The following is a 12,286-nucleotide window of genomic DNA, read 5'->3' as shown; positions in this document are numbered from 1 at the left end:
TGTACTTCCCAAGCGCTTAGTCCAGTGCTCCGCACACAGTAAGCGCTCAATAAATAAGATTGAATGAATGAATGAATGAATTGCAAATCTGGGAGTGCCCAGTTAATGATATTCTTCAGGAGTGATCCAGAAGGCATTCTGAGGTTCCCTTAGAAGAGGTCAGCGCCCAAGGGGAGTGGATCCAAAGGGTTTAATCTGGGCCTTAGGCCTTGCATTTGTAGGCCTGATGGAGCTGAGCTTTTATGTTCCACCCTTCTCCCTTCCCAAAACATCATCATCCTAATTGTGGTATTTTTTAAGCACTTACTATGTGCCTGACACTGTACTGAGTGCTGGGGTGGATACAAGCAAATGATTTTGGACACAGTCCCTGTCTCATGTGGGGCTCACAGTCTCACTCCTCATTTTACAGATGAGGTAACTGAGGCCCAGAGAAGCTAAGTGACGTGTCCAAGGCCACACAGCAGACAAGTGGCAGAGCCAGGATTAGAACCCATGAATTTCTGACCCCCGGGCCCAGGGATCTATCCACTTCGCCATGTTGCTTCCCCAAAGTCATGGTTCTGATGGTCCAGGTGGTTACCAATCACATCCACCTTTAAGGGCACAGACCCTTCCCACACTTCCCTAAGGCCTTTGGGCCTAGAATGACCCAATCTGAAGATCCACCCCAGAGCTTAGTACAGTGCCTGGAACATAGTAAGTGCTTAACAAAGGCTACCATCATTATTATTACTATTATCCAAGATCTAGAGAAGCGGTGTGGCTTAATGGATACAGCATGGGCCGGGAGTCAGAAGGACCTGGATTTCTAACCCCGGCTCTACCACTTGTCTGCTGTGTGCCTTTGGGTGAGTCACTTAACTTCTCTGTGCCTCAGTTACCTCATCTGTAAAATAAGGATTAAAAGTGTGAGCCCCATGTCTGACAGGGACTGTTTTCAACCTGATTAACTTGTACCTACCCCAGCACTTAGAACAGTGCATGGCATATAGTAAGCACCCAAGTACCATTATTATTATTATTACTGACCAAGTCTACACCAATTCTGACCTGAGCCCAAAGGATTAACTGGATCTTCTCCTCTCTTTCTTTTATCACGAGGAAATCTCAGTTGATTATTTATCGACTGCCATTTCCAACTCCTAGGTGGGCACTGGCAAAACCTAAACTCTCCTCATAGTATAGGGAACATTGCAGAGGAGGGTTAAATGGGATTAAATTGGAGCTAACCATTACATTCTTTGGCCATCCCTTCCTATAGCTTGAATTTAATTACTGGAGAGAAAATTCAACCCTAGGGATTATCTTCTGATTCGGTCAGGTTAAATTGGCCGTTTTTAGTTTTTAATTACTCAGTATCAGTTGCAAAATGAAATACTGATCCTTGGTGCTCCACCCTTCTTTCACAAATGCTGGATGCAAAGTAATCAAACAATCTAGACTGGCCAAGCTCATTTACATTGGTTGAACCTCTTCCTTATTGCTTCATTTTCCTTAAGAATCTGATTTCTAAAATACAAAAGAACAGAAAGGATCGCTTTGGCATGGACCACTGCTGATATGTTTGTATGTGTATTTTAGAAAGTGGCGCCATGTACTGCCAAAGATGATTAATAATGATAATAATAATAATGATGGCATTTATTAAGTGTTTACTATGTGCAAAGCACTGTTCTAAGCACTGGGGAGGTTACAAGGTGAGCAGGTTGTCCCATGGGGGGCTCACAGTTTTAATTCCCATTTTACAGATGCGGGAACTGAGGCACAGAGAAGTTAAGAGACTTGCCCAAAGTCACATAGCTGACAAGTGGCAGAGCCGGGATTTGAGCCCATGACCTCTGACTCCAAAGCCCGGGCTCTTTCCACTGAGCCACGCCACGATTAGAGAAGCAGTGTGGCCTAGTGGATAGGGCACAGGCCTGGTAATCAGAAGGACCTGGGTTCTAAACCCGGCTCTGCCACTTGTCTGCTACGTGACCTTGGGCAAATCACTTCACTTCTGTGTGCCTCAGTTCGCTCATCTGTAAAATGGGGTTTAAGACTACGAGTCCCATGTGGGACAGGGACTGCATCCAACCCAATTTGCTTGTATCCACTCCAGCGCTTAGAACAGTGCCTGGTGCATAGCAAATGCTTAACAAATGCCATTATTATTATTATTATTATCATTATTATCATCATCTTATATGGTAATGGGCAAGAGGTTGTCCATCAGTCATTTGAGCACACCCAAAAGTGGGGAAAATTGCACTGTCAGGAGCTTCAAACTGAAGGGGGCTATATATAACTCCTTTTCCACCCTTCACCGCCCCCACATCTGAGGTAAATTCCTGGTCAGAGTCACTTCTTTCTGGTGTTGGAACTTGAGAACAGGGGAGAGAGGTTTTGAGGGGTCAGATCTCGCTGGCATTCAAATCCCCAAACTAAAATGTGCTCACTGAAGCTCCCCAAGTTCCCAATTCCTCCACTTCAGGCCTCAAATCCCGAGGTCTGGTTGTTTTGGGGACAGTAACAGCTCAAACACTACTGGTCTCACAGATCGGCCATCCCTAGATAGTGGATTTCCAGATCTGCCCATGTCTATTCATTCGTTCAATTGTATTTATTGAGCACTTACTGTGTGCAGAGCACTGGACTAAGCCCTTGGAAAGTACAATTCACCTATAAAGAGAGACAATCCCTCCAGCGCTTAGAACAGTGCTCTGCACATAGTAAGCGCTTAACAAATGCCATTATTATTATTATTATTATTATGAAATAAGGCAAGGGAAGTGGGGAAGCAGGTTGAGAATTTCTCAGTAATTCATTCATTCATTCATTCAGTCGTATTTATTGAGCGCTTACTGTGTGCAGAGCACTGTACTAAGTGCTTGGAAAGTACAAGTTGGCAACATATAGAGACGTTCCCTACCCAACAGCGGGCTCACAGTCTAGAAGGGGGAGACAGACAACAAAACAAAACATATTAACAAAATAAAATAAATAGAATAAATATGTACAAGTAAAATAGAGTAATAAATATGTACAAACATATATAACATATATACAGGTCCAGTGGGGAGGGGAAGGAGATAAGGCGGGAGGGGGAATGATGACCTTGTCTCCCCACTAGCGCTTAGAACGGTGCCTGGCACATAATAATAATGATGGTATTTGTTAAGCACTTACTATGTGCGAAGCACCGTTCTAAGCACTCGGGGAGAGACAAGGTGATCAGGTTGTCCCACGTGGGGCTCACAGTCTTAATCCCCATTTTACAGATGAGGTAACTGAGGCACAGAGAAGTGAAGTGACTTGCCCACAGTCACACAGCTGACAAGCGGCGGAGGCAGGATTAGAACCCATGACCTCTGACTTGCAAGCCCGGGCCCTTTCCACTGATCCATGCTGTTTCCCTAAATGTGATTGTGATTGATTGGTTGATTGATTGATAGATATTAAAAAAGGAACTGTTCTGCCTTAGCACCTAAAATAGTTCAGACCTCCCAGCTCCAATCTTTGAGATGAGATTGTGGGACAACCTGATCACCTTGTTTCCCCCCGAGTGCTTAGAACGGTGCTTCGCACATAGTAAGTACTTAACAAATGCCATTATTATTATTATTTCCTGAGTGCAATAAATTACAACATACGACATACAATAAATTAAATTACAATATTAAATATGCACCATTTAATAAAAAGTCTTCTCCCTCCAGTTATCTTTATCCAGCCTAGGTATTTGCTCTCCTTTACTTTTTATTGACCACTTTCTGTGTACATATCATTTCTCTCCTCAACACGTGCTCCTACGGAAAATAGTCCTGTTTATACATGCCAAGGATCATGCAAGAAGTAATTAGAAGCCACTGTGAACAATGAGACTAGGAAAAAGGGCCACTCCAAAGTTTCACTTATCCTGTTAGTAAAATGAACTTGGGATTCTTATTAGAAATGGAATCTAACTGAACCCCAGAAAAAACTTCACTAATTTTCTGTTGGGTTCGGGCTGGAAAAGTTAAAACCCTTCCTATGGTTATGTTTTCCAATTTGAAATTCAGGACAAAATCTTTTCCTACCTGGCAAGTCCATATGGATGTTATGAGGAAGCCGTCATCTCTAAAAACATTGAAGATTTCAATGATCCCTCGGGAATAACCAAACACAGATATGCTCGCGTCTGATACAGCCAGGTTGAAAGTGAGATAATCTGTTGGATTCAGTATTCCTCTCTGTTTATGCAATATGAAAATCACCATGCTGTTTCCAAACCAAGACATCCAACCTGAAACAAAGATTCTGTGAATAATAATAATAATAATGATGATGGTATTTGTTAAGCGCCAAGCACTATGTGCCAAGCACTGTTCTAAGGGCTAGAGAATAGAAAAATAAAATAGAATCGGTTCCAGAGGTAGTTCATCATTTGCTCCCATCCTTAAATATGGAAAAATACAAGGATTTTACATCCAGCTACTCACATGTAAAATGTAACACTGTATATCAGTAAAAGAAGTAGCTTGGCCTTGTGAAAAGAGAACATGTCTGGGAGGCGGAGGACCTGAGTTCTAATCAAGCTCTTCCACATGTTTTCTGTGTGGCACCTTGGGCAAATCACTTGGTTTCTCTATGCTTCGGTTTCCTCATTTGTAAAATGGGGATTAAATTCCCCTCCTTCCCATTTTGACTACGAGCCCCATGTAGGACAGGGACTGTGTCCAATCTGACTAACTTGTCTCTATCCCAGTGCTTAGAACAATGCTTGGCACATAGCAAGGGCTTAAGAAGTACCATACTTATTCATTATTATTATTATTGTTATATATTTGCTCATTATGGGCAGGGAATGTATATGCTAATTCTGTTGTATTGTACTCTCCCAACTGCTTAGTACAGTGCTGTGCACATAGTAAGTGCTCAATAAATACTATTACTTGATTTATATTTTCTTGAAGAAATTAGTTCTGCTCATCAATCAATGGTACTTATTGAGCACCTACTGAGGGCAAAGCAATGTAATAAGCATTTTTTTCTTTTATGGCATTTGTCAAGCGCTTACTATGTTCCAAGCACTGTTCTAAGCACTGGGGAAGACACAAGGTGATCAGGTTGGACACAGTCCCTGTCCCACATGGGGCCCACAGTCTTAATCCCCATTTTACAGATGAGGAGACTGAGGCCCAGAGAAGTGAAGTAACTTGCTCAAGGTTATACTGCAGACGAGTGGCAGAACAGGAGAACCCAGATCCTTCTGTCTCCCAGGCCATGCTGCTTTTCCCTAAGCATCTTCTAGACTGTGAGCTTGTTGTTGTGTAGGGACCGTCTCTATATGTTGTCAACTTGTACTTCCCAAGCGCTTAGTACAGTGCTCTGCACACAATAAGCGCTCAATAAATATGACTGAATGAATTAATGAATGAATGAATTTGGGACAGTACAGCATAAGCAAGATAGACTAGAGGAAAGCGCACTGTCCTGGAAGTCAGAGGACCTGAGTTCTAATCTGGACTCTGCCACTGGCCTCCTGTGTGACCTTGGGTATTCTCTGTGACTCAGTTTCCTCATCTGTTTAACGGGCAAATGCCTGTTTCCCCTCTCCCTTAGACCCTGTATCCCATGTGGGACAATCAGCCAATCAAACAATCAGCAGTATTTATTAAGCACTTACTGTGTGCAGAGCACTATATTGAGGGGTCAAAGAGTACAATATAACAGTTACATTCTCCGTCCCAATGAGCTTACAGTCTAGAGAGGGACACAGACATTGATATAAATACATAAATTACGGGCGAGTAAGTGGAAGCAAATCAGGGTGACACAGAAGGGAGTGGGAGGAAATGAAATGAGGATTTAGGGAAAACCTCTTGTTGGAGATGTGCCTTCAATAAGGCTTTGAAGGTGGGGAGAGTCATTGCCTGCTGGATATGAGGAGGGAGGGACTTCCAGGACGGAGGCAGGATGTGGGCGAGAGGTTGGCAGCGAGAATAGATGAGCTCAAGGTACAGTGAGTAGGTTGGCATCACAGGAGCAAAGTGTGCAGGCTTAGTTGAAGTGGGAGAGTAGTGAGGCGAGGTACGAGGGGGCAAGGTGATTGACAGCTTTAAATCAATCAATCAATCGTATTTATTGAGCACTTACTGTGTGCAGAGCACTGTACTAAGCACTTGGGAAGTACAAGTTAGCAACATATAGAGACAGTCCCTACCCAACAGTGGGCTCACAGTCTAGAAGGGGGAGACAGAGAACAAAACCAAACATATTAACAAAATAAAATAGAATAGATATGTACAAGTAAAATAAATAAATAGAGTAATAAATATGTACAAACATATATACATATATACAGGTGCTGTGGGGAAGGGAAGGAGAGGGGGACGAGGGGGAGAGGAAGGAGGAGCTCAGTCTGGGAAGGCCTCCTGGAGGAGGTGAGCTCTCAGGACTTTCTGCTCGATGGAGAGGTGGATGGACGACCACTGGAGGTTCTTGAGGCTTGGGGAAACATGGGACTGAATGTTTTTGTAGTTAAATGATCTGGGCAGCAGAGTGAAGTATGGACTGGAGTGGGGAGGCTCTCCACATCAACATTCCTCTGCATCAAACTCCCTTATTCATCATCAATCGTATTTATTGAGCGCTTACTATGTGCAGAGCACTGTACTAAGTGCTTGGGAAGTACAAATTGGCAACATATAGAGACAGTCCCTACCCAACAGTGGGCTCACAGTCTAAAAGACTGTGGAAATCCCGTGGAAAGAAGTTGTCATTTGGGCTCAGCAAATAGCTATGATGATGGTATTTGTTAGGTGCTTACTATGTAATAATAATGACAATGATGGTATTTGTTAAGTGCTTACTATGTGCAAAGCACTGTTCTAAGCGCTGGGGGGATACAAGGTGATCAGGTTGTCCCAGGGGGGGCTCACAGTCTTCATCCCCATTTTACAGATGAGGGAACTGAGGCCCAGAGAAGTGAAGTGACTTACCCAAAGTCACACAGCTGACGATTGGCAGAGCCGGGATTTGAACCCATGACCTCTGACTCCAAAGCCCGGGCTCTTTCCACTGAGCCACGCTGCTTCTCTGCTTCTTGCTGCTTCCTTCGCTACTGTGTGTCAAGCACTGCTATGTATAAGCACTCTAATAAGTTGTAATAAGTTATAAGCGCTGGGGTAGATACAAGGTAATCAGGTTGGACACAGTCCCTGTTCTACCTGAGGCTGATGGTCTTCATCCCCATTTTCCAGTTGAGGGAACTGAGGCACAGAGAAGCGAAGCGACACAGCAGACAAGTAGCAGTGCCGGAATTAGAACCCACATCCTCTAAGCCAGGCTGCTTCCCAGCTATGTAGCTATGTAAATAAATGCGAAATTTCCATAATTACAAGCCTTACCAACTGCCTCAATACCGGTTCTCCTTCCCCCTTAAATGGTGAGCCCTGTGTGGGACAGAGATGTGTCTGATCTGATTGTATTATATGTCTCCCAGAACTTAGTACAGTGCTTGACACCTACTAAGTACATAAGAAATGTGACAACTATTAAGATGCATGTTCCCTGTACTCACCACAAAGATATTTGACGGTAACCTCATTGAAACAGAGTCCATTTCTTTAAGGTCCCTGGAAGATTCAAGGAGATTTCAAGGCAAAACTGAACTGATAATATCCTTGTCTCTTTATCATCCGCCCCAGGGATCAGAGGGACACAGTAAGCGCTCAATAAATACGATTGATGATGATGATGAGGGACGATTCCCCTGCCCGCTTTTCCCTGCTGAGGCATTTGAGGATCTGGCTCCACCACTTAGTACAGTGGTCTGCACACAGTAAGCGCTCAATAAATACGATTGAATGAATGAATATGTTAAGCTAGCCAAGCTAAGCCTAAGCTAAGCTAAGTTTAGCTAAGCTAAGCCAAGCTCGCTCTCTTCCTCCCTCCAAGGCCCTATTGAGAGCTCACCTCCTCCAGGAGGCCTTCCCAGACTGAGCCCCTTCCTTCCTCTGCCCCTCGTCCCCCTCTCCATCCCCCCCTTCTTACGTTCTTCCCTTCCCCACAGCACCTGTATATATGTATATATGTTTGTACATATTTATTACTCTATTTATTTGTTTATTTTACTTGTACATATCTATTCTATTTATTTTATTTTGTTAGTATGCTTGGTTTCATTCTCTGTCTCCCCCTTTTAGACTGTGAGCCCACTGTTGGGTAGGGACTGTCTCTCTATGTTGCCAATTTGTACTTCCCAAGCGCTTAGTACAGTGCTCTGCACATAGTAAGCGCTCAATAAATACGATTGACGATGATGATGATCTTTCCCTTCTTCACCTGCTTAAATCCACTTGCCTCTTGCTGTTTAATGTGAGGGAGTTGGGATAACTCTCATGTACTCGTTACTTTTTTTGTAAATAGTTGCAGGGTTCGTTTAATATGAAGTAGGATGAGGGCTCCAGTTTTTTTTTTTAAATATAAATTGGGTTGCTGGGATATTTTTCACGATGAATATTTCTAGGAGAAAGTTTTAAAAACAGAACTGTGTAGTTCTGGGCTTCCTAAGGCTTTCTTTTTCCTTGTAGTGATAAAGTTCAGCTTCCTCCAAAATGTGCGGGTGTAGGCTGCTGTTATTACTGGGTGTTAATGGTGGGGTAATCTTTTCTTAGAGGTGAGGCAGTGAATAACACACAAGGCAGGTCAAAGGTCCTTCCTGAAGTGGAGATGAATGCTTAGTATGGTCATTATCACAGGGAGAAGCTGTCAGTCTACCCAGTTTAATAAATATCTTTGCCCTTCCTGTTATCCCTGGTTCGTGTGAGAGAATTATTCCTTGTACAAAATGCGACGCCACAGTGGAAAGAGCACGGGCTTTGCAGTTAGAAGTCATGGGTTCAAATCCCAGTTTGCCAGCTGTGTAACTTTGGGCAAGTCACTTAACTTCTCTGGGCCTCAGTTGCCTCATCTGTAAAATGGGGACGAAGACTGTGAGCCCCCCGTGGGGCAACCTGATCACCTTGTAACCTCCCCAGCGCTTAGAACAGTGCTTTGCACAGAGTAAGCGCATAATAAATGCTATTATCATTATTAAATTGCCACACCTCCCACCAAAGTGTCTGCTGACCGGACATTTTCCGCATGCAATGGGAATACTGAAGATGTGTTCTCCAAGCTACGATTGCTCAATTGAGCCTATATTTTCTATGCATATTTTCTATTTTCTAAGTCTTATGAGTTACAGAACTAGTAAAAACATCAGCGTCTTTCAAGCTGTTTGGCTGCGATGACAAAGCACTAGGGCTTTTTGCCACCCTAAGTGAGTGGATTCTTGGCTTCCCTTCAGTGGCTCCACCCCATTTTTCTGGGTTCAAACTAGCTGTGTAACCGGGTGGGGCAGAGGAAGGGTGTGAAATTGGTCCTGGGCCACCCTAGAGACTGGAAGAATCAACAATGAGCTGCTTTTTGATCTCTGGTTTCTGGCTCCACAAGCCGGTTTTTTCCTTATTTTTTCCATCTGTTTTGTGCTCCTGAGGGCGTCATCTTTAAACAGGGTAGGTCCTTGTTTAAATGAAACTTGAGAAACAGCATTGTGGCCCATAATGGTTGAGAGAATGAAGCAATGCTAGTTATGTTCTCCAAGTCCACTGGCGGAGGAGCTCCCAAGGGCTTTCTGGGGGACAGAGTGAGAGAACTAGTCACTTCTCTTCTTTTCCTTCTTGAACTTTCTGGCCAGCCGTTGCTGTCCTTCTCGCTGTACCTCGATCTCATCTATCTCGCTGCCGACATCTCGCCCATGTCCTGACTCTGGCCTGCAAGACGCTCCCTCCTCACATAAGACAGACACTCCACTTCAAAGCCTTACACATCTCCTCCAAGAAGCCTTCTTCTAAGTCCTCTTTCCCTTTTCTTCAACTCCCTTCTGCGTTGCCCTGACTTGCTCCCAGAGTTAACATGGTTGAGAAACGTTAAGTGGATTACTTTTAATGACATCATCGAATATATATTGCGGGGAGAGACAGGAAGCGGGAGGCAGGGAGGTGAGGGAGGAAGGGATTTCAGAAATCTCGGGGAATTAACCAAGTCTCTTGAAGTATGGCAAGTTTTTATTCAAATGGTGTTGCGGCGGGGGGGAATTATCAGAAGATTTTTACAACTGACTAGTTGAGGGGACAAAAAAGAAATAAGGAGTCCAAGGCGATTCTGGGCTGGAAGGCCAATCTTGAGTGAACATAAAATGCTGCATGAACATACATTTGTTTGTAAAAGAAAATCTCTCTTGTTTTCTTTTTTCCCCATAAGTCTCCAATCATACATATTAAGCACTTAGGGCAGTACTCTGCACCCAGTAAGGGTTCAAAAAATACCACTGATTGATTGACTAACTCCTTGAGGACAGAGTCCATTTTTATTCATTTAAGGGGACTCTGCTCTGCACTTTGTCGACAACTTTGTGTGGAAGCAGCACGGTCTAATGGAAAGAACATGGGCCTGGCAATCAAAGGACCTGGGTTCTAATCCCAGCTCCACCACTTGTCTGCTGCATGACCCTGTATGAGTCACTTAACTTCTCTATGACTCAGTTACCTCATCTGTAAAATGAGGGTTAAGACCATGAGCCCCACGTAGGTCATGGATTGCATCCAACTTTTTATCTACCTCAGAGCTTGGTACAGTGCCTGACACATAGTAAGCATTTAACAAATATTGTTTAAAAAACCCCAACTCAGATGCTTGTTGACTGAATAATTGATGCACTGGGGGAGGAGAGGAACTTGATCCTTGAAAGAGGATTCCAGCTAGTACAGATGATGGTAAAATAGTTCCGGGGAGAAAGCAACTTTCTGGTCCTTTAGGAAATTGGTAGAGTATGGAGGGAGACTGATGAGCATATGAACTCCTTGATGCTGCAGAAGGCGATGTTAGCTCATAATTCACTTCAAGGCTAAATTCCGTATTTTTAAGTTCTGTTTTACAAACTAGACACAGGGTAAGGTAAAACTAATTGTGATTTGAAGTGTTTTTGTTAAGTCAAGAACTCTACTAGGTGTTGAGATAGATACAAGATAATCAGGTCAGACACAGACCCTGACCCAAATGAGGCTCATTCTAGGTAGGAAGGAGAACAGGCATTGAATCTTCATTTTTCAGATGAGGAAACTGAGGCTACAAAGATGTGAAGTAACTCGCCCAGGGTCATGTGGCAATAAGTGGTAGAGTCAGAATTAGAACCCAGACAAATCCTTTTATTCCCAGGCTCATGCTCTTTTAATTAGGTTCACTGATTCTCTGCACATGAATTATTTAATTTTAGGATTTAAATGATTTTGAACAGAACCCTCCATCCCCTCAAAAAGCCACAAATAAAATCCCTGCATTGAAAGCACACAAGTATTATTATTCTGAAAGAAATATTGCAAAATTGTCTTTGGGTTAATGAATGCATTCCTTCATTTGCAAGTAATATATTCATTCTAGACTGTGAGCCCGTTGTTGGGTAGGGACCATCTCTATATGTTGCTGACTTGTACTTCCCAAGCGCTTAGTACAGTGCTCTAAACACAGTAAGCGCTCAGTAAATACGATTGAATGAATGAATGAATTTAGGAAGCATTCATAATTTGTCAATTAGCTTAAAATGGGAAATATCCTTTTGATGCCAATGTCAGGAGGGTATTAACTATTTACTATTAAATTGACCAGAAATTCAGCTAATACACTGTGTAATAAACTCCTTATGTATTACACATTGGTTGACTGGCAGAACTTCATATTATAACTTGGAGTACAAACTTAGAAATAACTTCTGCTTCAAAATCCAGTCACAGAAAGAAATGCAACTTCAAAACCCATTCATAAGTACAGTACCTACCTAAAGCCAGAAGATAGATGCCTATAATAGTTTCTCCTTGTTCGGATACTTGAGCCTCTTTGTTGAGAAAGGTGAGGTTCTTTCTCCATGGAACTTGTAGCGAGTGTGAGAGAGTCATTCTCAGCAACGCCTGTAACTTTAAAGGTCTCTTTTTGGTGCCAGTGATAGAGGAAATGGTCTCTGCCTCTTACACTCCACCTCTTTGTACTCCGGGCAGTAGTGCGTTGAGATGACTGAACTAAGGAGTGAAATCTTATCAAGGCACAAGAAGCTTTGCAGCCCTCTGACCTGCAATTTCTTAATCCTCTCTATTAATACATCCCTTGGATGTGTGACTATACTTCAATCAGAAATGCTGCTGCTTTGTACAAAGTGCCAGAAAAAAAGCAGACATCCATTCGAGTAAGTTATAGGCTTCGGTTATATGCTCCATTTTTTTTTTTT

The 12,286-nt window shown here is 43.0% G+C and overlaps 1 protein-coding gene across 1 annotated transcript in view; it reads right to left on the bottom strand.

Moving 5' to 3' along the window:
* The window catches only part of LOC119949822 (opsin-5-like), a 36,615-nt gene extending 24,655 nt beyond the window's left edge, over window positions 1-11,960 (bottom strand). The window contains exons 1-2 of the mRNA XM_038771662.1: window positions 11,843-11,960; window positions 4,062-4,267 (exon numbers count right to left, since the gene is read on the bottom strand). Coding sequence (XP_038627590.1) covers window positions 4,062-4,267; window positions 11,843-11,960 — 324 coding nt within the window. The remainder of the gene's footprint in view (window positions 1-4,061; window positions 4,268-11,842) is intronic.
* Window positions 11,961-12,286: the final 326 nt, after the last annotated feature.

This window comes from Tachyglossus aculeatus, chromosome X1 (assembly GCF_015852505.1).
Source record: "Tachyglossus aculeatus isolate mTacAcu1 chromosome X1, mTacAcu1.pri, whole genome shotgun sequence".
Classification (NCBI taxonomy): domain Eukaryota; kingdom Metazoa; phylum Chordata; class Mammalia; order Monotremata; family Tachyglossidae; genus Tachyglossus; species Tachyglossus aculeatus.
This window is presented reverse-complemented; position numbering and strand designations above follow the sequence as displayed.